Genomic DNA, 15,441 nt, shown 5'->3' with positions numbered 1-15,441 from the left:
TTTCAACTGTCTTTTGGGTAGAAAACCACTTTGATCCTCATTAAAGCAATTTAAAACTAGAGCTTAAAATGAATATAAAAAATAAAAATGATAGTTAAAACGTTGGGGAAGGAGGAGGGATCACTGAGGGAATGTCAAGTGAAACAAAAAAGTCTTCACCCACTGGCAAAAGACAGCGACAGAGGAGGACAGGCGGATCTCCCTAAGTTCCAGAGTCATAGGGCCAACACTGAAAAGGCCCTCTCATGGGTTTCCATTTGCCTAGTCTCAGAAGGCAGGGGCACCTGAAGCTGGGCCAAACACTTTTCCAAAGCAGTGCCAAATTCAGCACATTGCTAGGGAGTAGCTGATTACAAAGCCTCTCTCCCTAGGTCATCAGTGCCTCATGGTAAAAACAAAACACAAAACAGATTGGCTTTAAAAATAAACCTCAATGATAACTGGTTTTATAAATTTTCTTAAATAATAATTAAAAAATGGCTTTTTAAAAAGCAGTGCAAGGTAAAAGTTTAATTGGATAAATATGTCAGGTACCTGAAAAGAAACTTAAAGCCATTTTTGCGTTCACTGCAACATTTGGAACTATCAGTCATGTTTATTTCACAAAAAGCCAGTACACATGAGACACATCCCCTAGGCCACCCATTGTATGTACATTTAGAAGCTCCATTTAACTCTGTGGGGCTTACTTCTGAGTAAACATACTTAACATCTTACAGCAAAGTATTTAAATAGTCAGATTCAAAATAGGGCTTTCATTTACTCTAGTAGGGCTATTCCACAGTAGTTAGTATCAGACAGTTTCCCAGATTTCCCCAAAATTTTAACACTCTCTCCACTAGTTTAGACTCATGCATACCTAATTCATATAGCAAGTCTGATCATTAAGTGAGAGCACGCACGCTTTTGTCTGAGGCTAAATTTAGCTCCGTTGATCAAAATATGGGATATAAATATGCAAAATTTTAAAAATCAAATAAATTGTACATTTCAATAGCTAGAAACATAAACAGATGGCTCTTCAGAACATATATACAATCCAAAGCTTCACAATTCCAATGCTGAACAGACAAGTTATTTTGCCCTAATCATACTGATTCTTTGTGTTGCAGTTCAAGAGTTTCTTCTCTCTGAATTCTCCCCTCCCTCTGGGCAGCGTCGTGAGGATTTTGTATGTGTGGGATTCACTTTTATCTGTGTGGTTTAATTCAGAAAAAATACTAAGATTTTTAAAAGTCAACTGCCAGTGCACGGAAAATCTGAAGGCTTATTTTGTTTTAGACCTACAGTGCAGTCCCAAACAGTGTTACTCTAGTCTAAACACAATGACTTAAATGAGCTTTGACTGGAGTAACTCTGTTTAGAATTGCATTGATAGTGACAACAGACAAATCAGCACAATTCTTTGTCATTAGTGTTATTTGAAAATAAAATGTCATAAATCAGATGTTTTCCCAAGTTTCCCCTCCCTCCAATCCCCCACCCCAACCAGTTTTAAGTAGTGTAGTGTAGGCTGGTAAAAAGCTTGCCTCAAAGGAACCAAACAAAGAGCTTTGACTCACTTTAATAGCATAATTTGAATTTAAAAAGATGTGTATGTATTTTTTTTCTTAACAAGGCAGTTCAAAATTAAACAGCTTCCCCAGGTGGGCTATGTTGCTTTGGTTCACAAGTCAGAGGCTGTGAAGGCATGAACTTTTTAAGCCATCTCAATGCATGTTCTATATTAGGCAAAAGAGGACTCTGAAACCACTTTATGATTATGAAAAACAGAAGCTGAGGATAATATATTTTACCTCAGACTCATTATCCCAAATCATTTTAGAGCACTAGAATGTATACAGTGTTTTTCATTCAGACATACAACAAAAATCCACTGGTCTTACTCTGACTCAATTGTCCTGATACTGCTTGAAGCATTCAAGGTGCCCGGACTTATGATATCTCCCTCTTACCACCTGTAGGTTTGGGAGGTTGAGGAGAATTTTTAGCCTCCAGCAGAATTGCAATTCCAGAGACAGGTGGGAAGAAATAACAAGAACAAAAAGGGTACTCTGCATGCATTTAAACGAAGTTCAGTCCCGTTGGACTGCCTGGACCTTCCTTCCAACTAACCAGGCGAAGGAATAGGTCTAGCCCAGCACTACGCGAGCGAAGGCGAAGCCCAGGAACGGCACAGCTTCGCGCAGGCAGAAAGGCCTCACCTTCTTCTCACGGCTTTTTCGCTCCTCCCGGCGGCGCTCAAACTCCTCGAAGGAGATTTTCCCCTCCAGATAGTCGATGAGCTCGGGGCTAAACCCTGACATTTTGCACGCCAACTCGGGGCGACGACTGTTATTGTGAAAAGCATGGGGGACCCATTTTCCCGACGGACCGAGTGCCCGTACTGAAAAGAGTCCGACGACGCCCATACCATCTGCGCATGCGTTCCGCTGACTGAGTCTACCAATGGGATCTTTGGCATTTTAGGCATGAGCTATTGCTTTGCCTTACAGTAAGGGGTAGAAACGCGGCGCCATAGGACGACATTGTTATGATGCCGAGCAAGCTGCTTACATAGCGGCTGCAAGGATTGCCACGGGTTTTATTTATTTCATTTTTTGCTTTGCAGGACTCCTGTGCCTTCATGATAGGTACGCGGAAGGGCAGAGGTGTAGCCTGCCAGGGTCACTTTGAAAACCTTGGTGAATGTGTGAAGTAGTCAGTCAAAGGAGCCATTTCCAAAAAACTCCCAAACGCAATTTCAAGATGTGAACATGTTTGTTTTGATGGTACCTTTCCTATTCTCGGTTTCTTTGACTTCCTTTTTGTGGGGGCGGGGGGGAACAGGGAATAAATATTTAAGTAACTTCAGTGGGGCTTAGTCCTAAGCAAACAGGTATAGAATTGCAACGTTTATCATACAAAACTAGTTATTCTTTCTCCCCCTCAAGAAGCACACTGTGGGAAGTGAACTATGATTCTCGTTTGTTTTTGTGCATTAATGTTGCCCTGTAGATTGTCATTTTCAGATGAGACCAACAGTGAGATCCTAATCAGAGTTACTTCAATCTAAGCCCATTGAAAAAAGATACAAAACCGTTTAAATGTCTGTGAGAGAGACTTTATTTTTGGACTCCGTTACTTTTCCCGGTTTGGTCATTTCTTCAAATCCATATATGTGAAAATGTATATATATTTAATTTGCTTGTAAATTTGTCACATATCTGTAGCACGTTGCACTTTGAAAACAATTTTGATATTTTGTTAAGCGTGTATCATTTTTTCTCCCGTGAGTTTTTACTCTGACAATATTGGTGACTTTGTTACGGGAGAAGCCATTGTTTTTCCCATAGGATGTACTTCAAGCAGATCTTGGTACTGAAATGTGACACAGTTCATTAATCTGCTAAAGAGTTAGCTCATGAAAATGGGATACACATTTGCTGTGGAAACTGCATACGATGTGCTCAGCAAATGAATTTTTAAAATTTTTATTTATTAGCTTTATATTCCACTCACCGGGCAAGCAGGCTCAGAATGAATGTGAAGTATGTGTGTATGTGACCCCAGCAAGGGGCAGTCAAGGCAAGTGAGTAGTTAGGTCTATTTTAACAATGTTGCATCAGGCTTAATAGAATTTACAACGTGCACATTTTCATTATTAAAGTTTGACATTCAGATTTACTTTTAAAAGTATCAGAATTGGCCAGTAGACCAATAATTAAGGTTTATTGTTTAAAAAGTAACATTTACTTGACAGTTTTCTAGACTGAAAGAGTAACAAAATTGTATTTATTTACAGAGAAGTCTGGAGGATGTACTTTTAATGTCTCATTTATTTACATTTAAACAAATAAAATGTGTGGTAAAATAAGTAAATATGGGTATCAGGTTTCTATATGCAGTTTTTGTCTTTAGACAGAGGGGTCCCATTGTCAAATAATAATTGCTTAAAAACACAGTGGTAATGCTACCCCACAGAAGCTTCCAAATAATCTTGACACCCTTAAGAAGCCACCTGTAAAAAGAGGGAGAGGACAGATATTTAGCTAGTATAAAGGAGCGCTCATTGTTCTACATTTCATCAATATTCTTTTGTGATTTATTTCCCCTACCCCTTCATCCTTTTACTGCAGATCAAAGGCAGCCGGAGTTTCATTATGTCAAAGTGAAGTCGATTATTTTGTTGGGTTATACGTCACAGTCACGCTAGCAGGTTGTTTCACCATGAATTCCTGAGACTACTGCTGGACACATTCCTACCACTTTGCAGTTCATTAGGTGACAGAAGTAATTTACTTCTGTTCTTCCTTGGATGCTTTGCAACAGACAGTGTGGACAGGTTTGGAACAATATACAATTATTCATTCCCACCTTCCTGAGAGCATGGTGAAATGGAAACCCTTGCAGGAAGAAGATGGTGACAGAGGGGTTCAGAACTCCTTTGTATTGGTAGTGTGGCATAGCAGAAAGTGTTGGACTAGGATCTGAGAGAGCTGGGTTCAAATCCCCACTCTTGTTATGGGACCTCACTGAGATTCAGAGCCATGCACTTTGGCAACACAGCTTCTACATGGGAGTTTTCTGTGAATATTCCCTCTATTAGCCCTTTGCGGCTATCAGTTTCCTTGCATTTCCCCCCTGCCACCCTCACTTGGATAGCCCAGACAAGTTTGATCTCATCAGATCTCAGAAGCTAAGTAGGGTTGACCTTGGTTAGTTAATTGGATGGGAGACCTCCAGTGAAGACCAGGGCTATTATGTAGTGGCAAACAATGGCTTTGTTAGTCTCTTGCCTAGAAAAAAAAAACCACTAGGGGTTGCTATAATTCAGCTGTGACTTGACGGTACTCTCCACCACTGCTACCCCACTGGAGGACTTTTTGAAAAGCCCCCAGAAAACCGTCTGGCGGTGCAGATAGAAAAATGGTGCCAATGGTGGATCTTTGAAAATGTGCACCTTCACATCCATAGATAATATGCCTGGTTTGTGTGCTTCCAAAAACAATCAGAGCAAAACAGGGTCAGACAAGAATGTTGTGTAGATGCTAAACACACAAGTTTGGAAGTCAAAGTGGAGAGAAATCTCTGTGGAAGTACCCCATGATTACTGATATCAAATAGTTTATTACTTAAGCAAAAATAGGTAGATAAATACAGTGTAATTCTACTTGGTTGGCACACTCATTTTTTCATTATACTATTTATCTTGGGAGAATTATTTGTATTGATCACATAGGTAATTTAATCTATTCAATCTATCACCTGTTACATTCAAATGAGAAATGCAGTCAAGTTTGATGGTGGACTGTAGCCCTGAAGGCTCAGGGAAGAGGGTTTCTTTCATTTACCTTCATCCGTATTTCTCAGCCTTTGTGATAATTTGCAAAAGTGTTTCTCTGTTCTTCAGAATCTGCAAATGCAGAAGTGACAGGGTCCAAGTAGAAACTGACTGGCCGTGGTTTCTCACTGTTCTTTGACAAAGTGTCTGGAAACTTTCTGAGATCAAGTCCTCTTCCAGAAAAATAAGTTTTGAGGGTTCTAAAAAACTGAAAGAAAACCACATATTTCAGAAGAGTGCTTCCAACAAAATGTTCTCTCCGTTTGCATTTCCTGCCTTATGTAATGAGTTCAGGATACTTTACAGTAAAAGCATTGTTTACCTTACAATAATTACTTTCTGCTGCCGAGGTTCAGAAACACAGAGGAGTTCTGCATATCTCCAACGCTGCATGATAACACACAGTATGGTATTTCCCCGCAGTAAACACATAACATGTGGACATCACACACACACATGAACACATGATGGGCAAACTCAGGTCTCCCATAAGGGTTTAAAAATCTGTGTACACCCACATTTTACTTCCATGCTTACGTGCAACCAACCACCCAAACCTTGCTGTACTTCAATTATCATCAGAAAGGTCTCTCAGATGCCATTCCCATTTCAGAATTTCCATCTGAAGTAACTCTTCAAAATTTATTATCTTGTGAGATAATTTCAGTCCACCTTCCACTTGTTAGCAACCAGTTTTAAAGTACTGATCACACTTATATTGACTAGAACAAACATTTTACCAATAAAAATCTTAATCTTAAGCACTGGCATTGGTAAAACTTTTTGAGGTGCTGATATTATTGTTTTTTTAATGATGAAGAATACACCAAAACATGATATCCTATTGCTGTAACAAATGTGTTCAGGCTAATACAAACTTTGGCTGATTGGCTGGGCTTGTGTACACAAGCAGCATCCAAACTACAGACATGGCTTCAACGTTTTCCTTACCAGATCTCTGTTTCTGGGGTTGTCCAAAGGTTTCCATGTCTCCTCAGGCTGTAATGAAGCTGCCTGCTCCACCCCTCTTAAAATGAGCGCAGTGCATTGGATTAGGATCACCAGCTTCCACATGTTGGAAAGCAGCAAATGTCCTGAGAGTGACTTCTTGTGGGATCAGAATAAACTTCTATCAGTTAGACAGCAAATCAATGAATCCCCACAAGTAATGCTTTTAAAACAATTATAAATCACAGGACACTCACAACACAACCCTAAATCGGATTATACCCTTCTAAGCTCGCTAACTTCAATGGAATTAGAAGGGCATTTGTCTGTTAAGGATTGCACCGTCACTACCAAAAAGTGGTACACATGGATATCTCGTTTAAATATTTTTTTGCAATCTGTAGATTTAATGTGCAAATAAACATCCCTCATAGCAACCAAGCTAGTGCATAATTTGTTCAACATTTCCCTTACATGCTTTTACAGTGACATACACACACACACAAAACCGAAAACTGCGTGAAGTGCTTCCGAATGAAATTAAGAAATTGAAAATACTTCCCAGCATCGCAAATGCACAAATTTCATAGTAGGATATTTTAAAAATGAACCTTACCCGTAAAAATCGGGCTCTCTCTTCTCACTGGTTAGCTGCTTTGTCATCTACAATGAAGCAGATCACTCCAATTTATATCTCCAGAGAGCTACCAGCCAACAACTGTCAGTGACGCTGCGTGTATGTGTGGGGGGAGTTTCAAAAGGCAGTAATAATAACTCAATTTCTGTCCATAACAACCTTTCAGTATCCGCCATGGGGCTCTTTAGTGGTAACAGGTCCTAAGACAGAATAACGCTTGCTCTTCCTAAACAATGAAAGACGGAAGAGTACTCCAAATACAAGGGAGAAGCCAGGTAAAAATCCAATGACATTTTAATCATATTGATTTCAGTGAAAGAGAAAAGCATCTGTTGAAGATCTGGTCTACAGGATAACCTTTCCATCCAGGACAGGCATTCCTGTAGCAATTTTTATACCAGTAGCCATTAGTGTTTAGTGCAGCCGACGAACCAAAGCCATCGAGTATGAATGTTTATGGCTCTCTGGCCACTGCCAAAGATCTGGAGCCAAGTACTTACTACATAATGGTCCTTAGAATATTGTTCAATAGGCGGGGGGTGGGGGGGAATGACATAGGCAGGTCAATCTCCTTAGCAGCTATAACATTTACTCCGAGTTCTTTTATTGGAGAATTAAAAACTTTAGCTGAATCATGTTCAAGGAAGGACACAAACGGGTGGATTCAACCATCTCCAGGGAGCCTCACTCCAGCTTATGTGGCTTGGCTCCATCCCAGAGGAATGGGAGAAGTATAATTCATCCCTGGATTTCTAGGAAATGTAGCGTGACTTTTCCCACTGGTGCACTTTAAAATAGGTGGGGGGGGGGAGTTGGGAAATCATCCTGAGTACCAGACTTGACTTCAGTGAGACGTCTGTTTGGGATGCCACGGTAAGGAAGCGTGCCTAAGCAGGTCTACTCAGAAGTAAGAACTATGTTATTCAATTGGGCTTACTCCCAGGAAAGTGGCCTTAGAATTGCAGTAGAAATAACTTAAATATCTGTAACACACTTGGAGGAAATAACCTACTTTACCCTGCGCCCTTAACTGGGAGCTAGTTCAGTGTAGTGGTTAAGAGCGGCAGGACTCTAATCTGGAGAGCCAGGTTTGATTCCCCACTCCTCCGCTTGAAGCCAGCTGGGTGACCTTGGGTCAGTCACAGCTCTCCCAGAGCTCTCTCAGTCCCACCCACCTCACAGGGTGATTGTCATCATGAGGATAACAACAACACACTTTGTAAACCGCTCAGAGTGGGTGTTGTCCTGAAGGACTGTATATAAATGGAATGTTGTTATTATCCTGTAAGGACAGCAGCAAGAACACGAGAGAGCTATAGAGAGGTTTTAAAATCACATTGTCCATCTCCCCTAGTTGTTCCTTAAGGAAAAGATGAGATGGAAGCCATGCATAAGGAATTCATATTCATCAGAATGATGAATTCAAGTTGAGAACGACTTCAGATAACATAAGGGGGAATTTGGTTATTAGGATGTTACATCATTTATTAGCAAGTTACATAGGAAATTAAAATGTTTTTATCGCATGTGCCTATTTTTGTATTTGTTATATTGTATGTGATTAAATTTTTTAAATAAAATATTTGAAAAAAGAAAAATAAATGCATTGGCCCCTATGCAAGAGACAGCAGAAAGTATCTCTTTGCAATGTTTCTGTAAGGCAAGATGATAGAAATGGAATTTATCCGTATATTTGTCTATTATGACAGAACCCTAAGATTCAATATGGCTCAAGAGCGCCACCTACAGCATCTGGATTCTTGGACCCATGTAGCTCATATGAGAACAAGGCTTTATTCTCCATTCCACATTGGTGCTACCTGACCAATTCAATCCTTTTCAATAAAGGACAACCAGTTTGGGCCAGATTCCCTTTTTGTCATGGAAGTGCAGAGCCGTTAAAGTAAGGGGACAATCCTGTAATCATTCGATCGGTAGCCACAGTCTCTGATATCAGAGATGGAGCTGTGCATAGGACTGGTTAGAGTCACTAATAAATCTCACAGAGGAGGCTGGCTTAGGTCAGATTCCATTGCCCATAAATATTTGGGAGCTCTGGACTGTTCTCTGGTCCCACCTTTGGAACATCTGGAGACTCCAAGACCAGTGTTCCAGGGGTTAAGGACTCCTCCACTATCTTGATACTGCAAGTAACTCTGTACTTGCTCTGAGGAACCTGCTACAACCTAGGTAAAGTGTTAGTGTACTTAGCTAAGTTAGCTCAACATTATTGTTTTTATTTGAGAGACTATGTGCTGTGTGATAGTGTGCACTCCCCTGTGTTTTGTATTTTGCCCACTTTCCTGACCCTTTGGGATCCACCCACTATTCCCCCTTTTTTCCATAATAAACATTTCTTCTATAAAGACATTTTTTGGCTTTCTTAGTACATTTCTCTGGAATATTTCTCTGAATCTCTTCCCTATGTGCCAGACCGCTTGGGTACTAAGTAAGTTGCTATATGGCACTGTCCCAGTTTCCCACCCTGTTACCTTGTTATTCTATCAGGACTAGACATGGGCATGAACGGGGAAAAATTCCAAACACCCTGTTCGTTGCCATCTATGAACAATAAACAGAACCGAACATGTCCCCTTAATGAACATGTTCGGTGTTCGTGTTCGTGGCCCTTTAAAGATTCCTTTAAACTATCAGGTGGCAGGTGGCAGGGGGGAATGCCAGTTGATAGTTTAAAGGGCCCCTTCCTGCCATGTGCAAGGGGCAGGGGCCTTTAAACACCCCACAATCCCCATCCCCCTGCCCCACCCCTGCGCTGCCGTGCTGCTGCTGCCAGGTGCGAGGAGGACAGATTCTCTCCATCCCTCTGACAGCGGGGAGAGCTGGTGCTGTGGGCTGCTTCTGCCCGCTGTCAGAGGGATGAAGAGAGACTCCCCTGGTCTCTCCGACAGTGGGCAGAGCTGGTGCCGCCATGGGGCCGCTTCTGCCCGCTGTCAGAGAGACAAGGAGAATCTCCTCATCTCTCTGACAGCGGGCAGAGCCGGTGCCATGGGGCTGCTCCTTCCTGGTGCCGCTCCATCCCTCTTGCACCGGGAGAGCCGGTGCCGCCCCCTTTGCTGTCATTTTCTCTTCACAGTGGCAAAAACTGTACTGCCTGTTGGAAGCTACTTTGAGGGGTTACAAAACTGACCTTCCCAATGTCCAATACCCACAAAATTTGCAGGGGACATAGTCCCCAGTGTCCTCTGGAGACCCCCAAGTTTCAGAGATTGCAGCTCAGGAAAAGTATGCTCCATGGGCCCCCCGCCCTTTGCTGTCTATTTCTCTTCTGAGTGGCAAAAACTGGACTGTCTGCTTGAAGCTGAAGGGTTGAAGCCCAAAGGAAAGCCAGGAGTTCAGACAGAGTTCAGTCCTTGCCGTTGCCAGGGGAATTGATTGAAGGTGCCTGAGTGTCTGGCTTCCTCAACAGCGGCCGTGGCTTGCGACGACCACCTGTTTGGAATGGGGACTCAGGAACAGCCCGTTCGCAAACAGACGAATGGGCTGTTCGTGGGTTTTTCTCGTTCCTATTGCTGTTCGTGCCCATGTCTAGTCAGGACTAAGCTGGAAAGACACTTTCTCAGTGGGTCAGCCTAGATGTTCTCAGAAGTTACCTGAATGGCAGTAGAGTGTTTTCCAGGGAAACTTTGGTCTAAGGGAGTTCCCAGCAAAGAAAGTCACTCTTTCCCCCCTTCCTAACTGTAACATCTATCAAATTAGTTCAGTGTCTCATTGGGTGGCATAAGAATTTTATATCTCATCACTACCGTGCTCAATTAGCAATGGAACATGGAGAAAGGGGCAGTACCTGTCACATCATCTTTTTGCACCAAAATAAAAAAGCTGGAGGAATTCCTACTCAGATGTCCCTTAAGGGAATCTCTAACATGCAGCTTGTTTGCCATTGACTTTTGTTCTCGAGCCAAGAACAATATGGGTATAGACTCATGGACCACAAGCACTGTCAACAAAACTGGGAGATGTACAAACCATACAGCTGACAGTGTTGCTTATCCGGAGGTGGGAAATGTCTGGAAGAAGTTTATGCCTTTTTGCTAAGTATAAGAATCTTTGATGTAAGACCTACCGTTCATCTTTCAGAGACAAAGGTCAGTAGCCAAAATAGCAAGGCATGTGAAAAGCCTGAACTCTGTAAATTACGAAGTGACGTGTTCATGCTGATAGCATTAAAGAATCTATTTCAAGGGGAGGGGGAAGAGCTCTTATTAAAAGAATGTTTTTTCTTATTCGTATCAAGGCTCTTGAAACCTGATGAGTTCTTTCTCTACCTATTTCAAGTTCAACTTCAGATTTTTTATTTATGACATGGATATCTCCTTACCATGTATCTGAAATAAAGTTGGAGTAAAATATGACACAGAAATGAAGTGCTGTGTATTTTTAAAACCATTTTAAAAATCTCAAGTCAATCATGTTATTGAGTCCCTCTGATTTTTCTATTTTTATTCACAGTAAAGTGTGCTCTAAATTACTTGGTTTAATAAATAGCAAACCAGCTGGCTTCGTAACAGTTATTTACATCATGGCATATGAACAGGTTGCACGAATATTCCCTGCTTGCAGTAGCAATGTTTCACATATTATTCCACGTCCAAATGTATGCAGCATGAATATTCCTTACCAGTAACCTGCCCCAATGAATTTTGGCCAGCTCCACTGCAGCTAGATGTCTTAAATGTGTCATTTAAAAAAAAAACGGCATAAAAGAAAAAAGTCTGAATATTACTAAACTGACTTGTGGGGATGGGTTTCATATTCTCGCTGGATAAGCTCTCAAGATAATGACCAAAATCCTAAGGGCCAGCATGACACATCCTTTAGTGTCAGATTTGGACCAGGGAGATAAAGATACAAATTACTGCCAGTCACGAACTAAATGTGTGACCTTGGACTTGCCAGTCTCTTACCTCTCAAACTGGTGAGGGGGAAGTCATGAGATAGCCCCCTGCGTGTTGCTCAGGACTTCTTCGAGAAAGAGCAAGATTTGGGTCCAGTAGCGTCTTAAAGACAAACTACTGGACCTGAATCTAGCTCTTCTACTGAAGAACAGCACGGGTACCCACCTGAGGGAGAATACAAATATAATTTTGAAAAATGTTGTAATAGGACAGATTGTTGGCACGTATATGAGAATTGCTGCTGATTTAGGTGTTACATTTCACTACACTAGCACGTACCTAGACATGTGAGAACAAGGGGAGAAGGGGAGGATTTGCCTCAGAAGTCTGCTCCCATTTTTTCCGTTGGAAAAAATCTGGTAATTGTGTGTGGGGGGAGAGTTCTAAAAAAACCTCTCCCATGAAATATTTTGTAAATTCTTTTTTTTTTAATTTTTTTTAAATTTTTTATTTTTCATAGCTACAAAACACTACACAAAACTATCACAAGGAAAGGGGAGAGGGAAGGGACAAAGGGGGGGTGGAAAAAGAAAAGGGGGGGAATGAACTACAAACACTAAACACTACACTTCAATGTTTCCCTTCATACTGTCATAATACAAAAATAGCTCCATAAAATAATGATGGGGTGGTTAATCATACAGAGAATAAACATTTCAAATTCTGGTTAAACTTTCCTCCCCCTTCTAGGTCCCGGACGCAATTCTCTCTGTGCAACTGCTGTTGCGATGCTCTCCTCCTCCCCCCCCCCCTCCGGCTCCTCCTTTTCTTCGTTCTTGGTGCAGCAGAGTTCTGGGTTTTTATTCTCAAAATCCTTTAGTTGATCTTCTGATAATATCTTATAGGCCTGATCTTTATATCTGAACCATATTCCTTCCGGGAATAACCATTTGTACTTTATTCCATGGTCCCTCAGAAGTGCTACAAACTTTTTATATTTAAAACGCCGTTTCCGGACTAGAAATGGAACGTCCTTCAAAATCTTGACTTTCAAACCCATAAAGTCCAAATCCGCATTGTATGAGTTATATAGGATGGTGTCCCGAATCTTTTTAGATGAAAAGTCAATAATGATCTCACGAGGCAACTGTCGCTTTGTTGCATATTTTGAAGAAGCCCGACGGACCTCCAAAATGGCGCTTTTAACCTCTTCTTTAGTCGTCCTCGCGGGTGTCGCCAGTAGTTCCGAGACCAAATCCCACAGATCCTCATTTTCCTCCTCTTTCACGTTTTGGAGACGCAAAATTGTCTGCGTTCGTTCCACCTGTAGCCCGATCAGCTGGTTCTCCACCAACTTCAGGTCCTTTTTTGTAGCCTTCACAAGTGACGCACTTTCCAGAGCAGACTTTTCTGCCCCCCCCGCTGCTGCCTTAATGGTTTTCACCTCGCTTTCAATTAAGCCCACCCTTTGATCAGTTTCGTTCAGCTTGTCAACAAAGGGTTTTATAGCTTCCACCACCGCCCTGCGTACCAACTCTTCGAGCGACTCCCCCTTCTGCAAGGTAGCCGAGATTGACTTACCGAGAGCGGGACTTTGCCTCTTTGCTGCCATTTGGGGGGGGGGGCGCCAACAAAATTCTGGAACTCAACGAAGGGGAAGAGCGAGTCTTCTTCAGATCAACCTCTCCTTCACAAACGCTTGTAGAACAGAAGGGATTCGCTTGTTTACAGGCTTCCGCCTGTTTCTTTTACTTGCCGTTTCTCGTTGCCCGGCGGCACTCGAGGCGCCGCGCACATCTGCCGGCCTCCATAGGGACAAACGGGCAATTCCCCCCCCGCATTGATTTCGGGGAGTTCTTCCCGCCGCGTCCCGGACCCTGGCTCCCTCCCTGGGAGTCCTGGGGGCTAATCCTTGCGGGTCAGCCGCCCGGTCAGGGTGCCCGGTCGTTTCCTCCTGGACCAGCCGAGAGGAGCGTCCGGCATGGCTGAGAAAACGAAACCGAATCCAAATATTTTGTAAATTCTTTTTAAAGACAAAGCTTTAGTCACTCGAAATGAGTAGCATGGAGATTTTTCTGGAAGCATTAGAGAATAATTCCTATAAACATATGAAACACTTCCATATGTTTCATATTTTTATAGTATAGTACTTAGTTCTCATGGCTCCTTCTTACATGCCCAGGGTGATGCCGACTGCCACTTGGAGGTCAGGAAGCAATTTTCCCCAGGCCAGTTTGGCTAGGGATCCTGATGGTGTTTGGCCATCTTCTGGGCATGCAGTAAGGGTCACTGGGTATGTGGGGGGGGGAACTGTGAAATTCCTGCATTGTGCAGGGGGTTGGACTAGATGATCCTGGGAGGTCCCTTCCGAGCCTATGATTCTATAGCCAAGATCCATTCCTGCACCTACAAGGTGCTTGCTGCCACCTCCATGAGAATATGCCCAGCTGCCTTCTTCTGGTGCCCTTTTAAACTAAGATGGGTGAGCTTAGGCAGCATAAGTTGCAGCAGTCTCAGCTCTCCTGAATACATTCACAATTTTGCTTGTAGAAAACTAAGGCAGAGTACAATATATTGTAAAATTTCATAAATATACCAAATAGTTCAATTTTGTATGTTAAGTTAGAAACGATGCATTGTGTTATTTAAATGATAAAGTAAGTTAAGGTACACTTATTGGGGGCTAGATCCAGAGGAGTTAGCCATGTTAGTCTGTAGTAGCAAAATCAAAGAGTCCAGTAGCACCTTTAAGACTAACCAATTTTATTGTAGCATAAGCTTTCGAGAATCACGTTCTCTTCATCAGATGCATGGAGGGGAGATGCCCTCCATGCATCTGACGAAGAGAACGTGATTCTCGAAAGCTTATGCTACAATAAAATTGGTTAGTCTTAAAGGTGCTACTGGACTCTTTTTGATTTTATTGGGGGCTGGATTTGGACAAACATTTCTGTAGGCACAAAGACTTCTGTCTTCAGAGTGTGATTTTCCTGTCAGGAGCAGGGCCAGGGGGCATTTTGGGCTGCCACGGGAGCTAGGAAAAATTGTATTCTGCAAGCAGAAGCCATTGTGCCCTCAGAAAGATTTAAGGCGGGAGCCAAACTGTCATCTATTTCAAAGTTCCCCAAATAATTCATTTTGTCCCCTGAGAAAATGTTTCCCTCTGTGTCTTGAAATATCCAGGCATTTTACATCTCTGCAGATAACTATGGAACAACAGTCTGTTCATGTGGACAAAAAGCACATTGCATGAACCGAACCAAATCTGACTGATTTCCAGTATACTTCTATAGCTGTAGTTGAGATAAAAGATTATTTTCTTCCAAAGGTAGAGGATCTAGGCGCATCTATTTATATTAAATCATACCTCATTCATACACGGGCAACCTTAGTTTGGACTCAGGAGCTGGGGCTCTTTCAAGGGTTAAAAAACAGGATGCCTCCTCTCTTCCAGTGGATAAAATCAAAAAAATATTAAACACAGAATGGCATAATTATACCTAATTAAAACAAGAAGTACCTGCTTCATTGGGAATAGTGCCTCGTTTAACAAAGGCGTTCTGAGTCAAGCATCGAAGGGAATGCTTCTGCTGCTCTACAGGGAGACAACTGTCTTGTCAAGCAGTCCAAAATGACAACACACTAGATTGCAATGGCAAGTATTTTTCCACACAAGA

At 42.1% G+C, this 15,441-nt stretch overlaps 2 protein-coding genes across 2 annotated transcripts in view; both read right to left on the bottom strand.

The window, feature by feature from the left end:
- Nucleotides 1-2,360, bottom strand: part of GTF3C3 (general transcription factor IIIC subunit 3) — a 41,650-nt gene extending 39,290 nt beyond the window's left edge. The window contains exon 1 of the mRNA XM_054969889.1: nt 2,205-2,360. Coding sequence (XP_054825864.1) covers nt 2,205-2,306 — 102 coding nt within the window. The 5' untranslated portion in view covers nt 2,307-2,360. The remainder of the gene's footprint in view (nt 1-2,204) is intronic.
- Nucleotides 2,361-3,926: 1,566 nt separating this feature from the next.
- Nucleotides 3,927-6,397, bottom strand: C2H2orf66 (chromosome 2 C2orf66 homolog). The gene is made up of 3 exons (XM_054970311.1): nt 6,275-6,397; nt 5,334-5,531; nt 3,927-4,000 (listed from the first exon to the last, which is right to left on the bottom strand). Exons 1-2 carry the CDS (start codon nt 6,395-6,397, stop codon nt 5,349-5,351), a joined length of 306 nt encoding a protein of 101 aa, XP_054826286.1. The 3' UTR covers nt 3,927-4,000; nt 5,334-5,348.
- Between the last annotated feature and the right edge of the window lie 9,044 nt (nt 6,398-15,441).

The sequence above is a fragment of the Eublepharis macularius genome, chromosome 2 (genome assembly GCF_028583425.1).
Source record: "Eublepharis macularius isolate TG4126 chromosome 2, MPM_Emac_v1.0, whole genome shotgun sequence".
Taxonomy (NCBI): domain Eukaryota; kingdom Metazoa; phylum Chordata; class Lepidosauria; order Squamata; family Eublepharidae; genus Eublepharis; species Eublepharis macularius.
This window is presented reverse-complemented; position numbering and strand designations above follow the sequence as displayed.

Excerpts from the sequence above, each read along its gene's own strand:
- C2H2orf66 (XM_054970311.1), bottom strand. The coding sequence starts at position 6,397 with ATGTGGAAGCTGGTGATCCTAATCCAATGCACTGCGCTCATTTTAAGA. Across the intron at positions 5,532-6,274 it reads ACCCCAGAAACAGAGATCTG|TTTTTTAGAACCCTCAAAAC; the intron begins GTAAGGAAAACG and ends GTTTTCTTTCAG.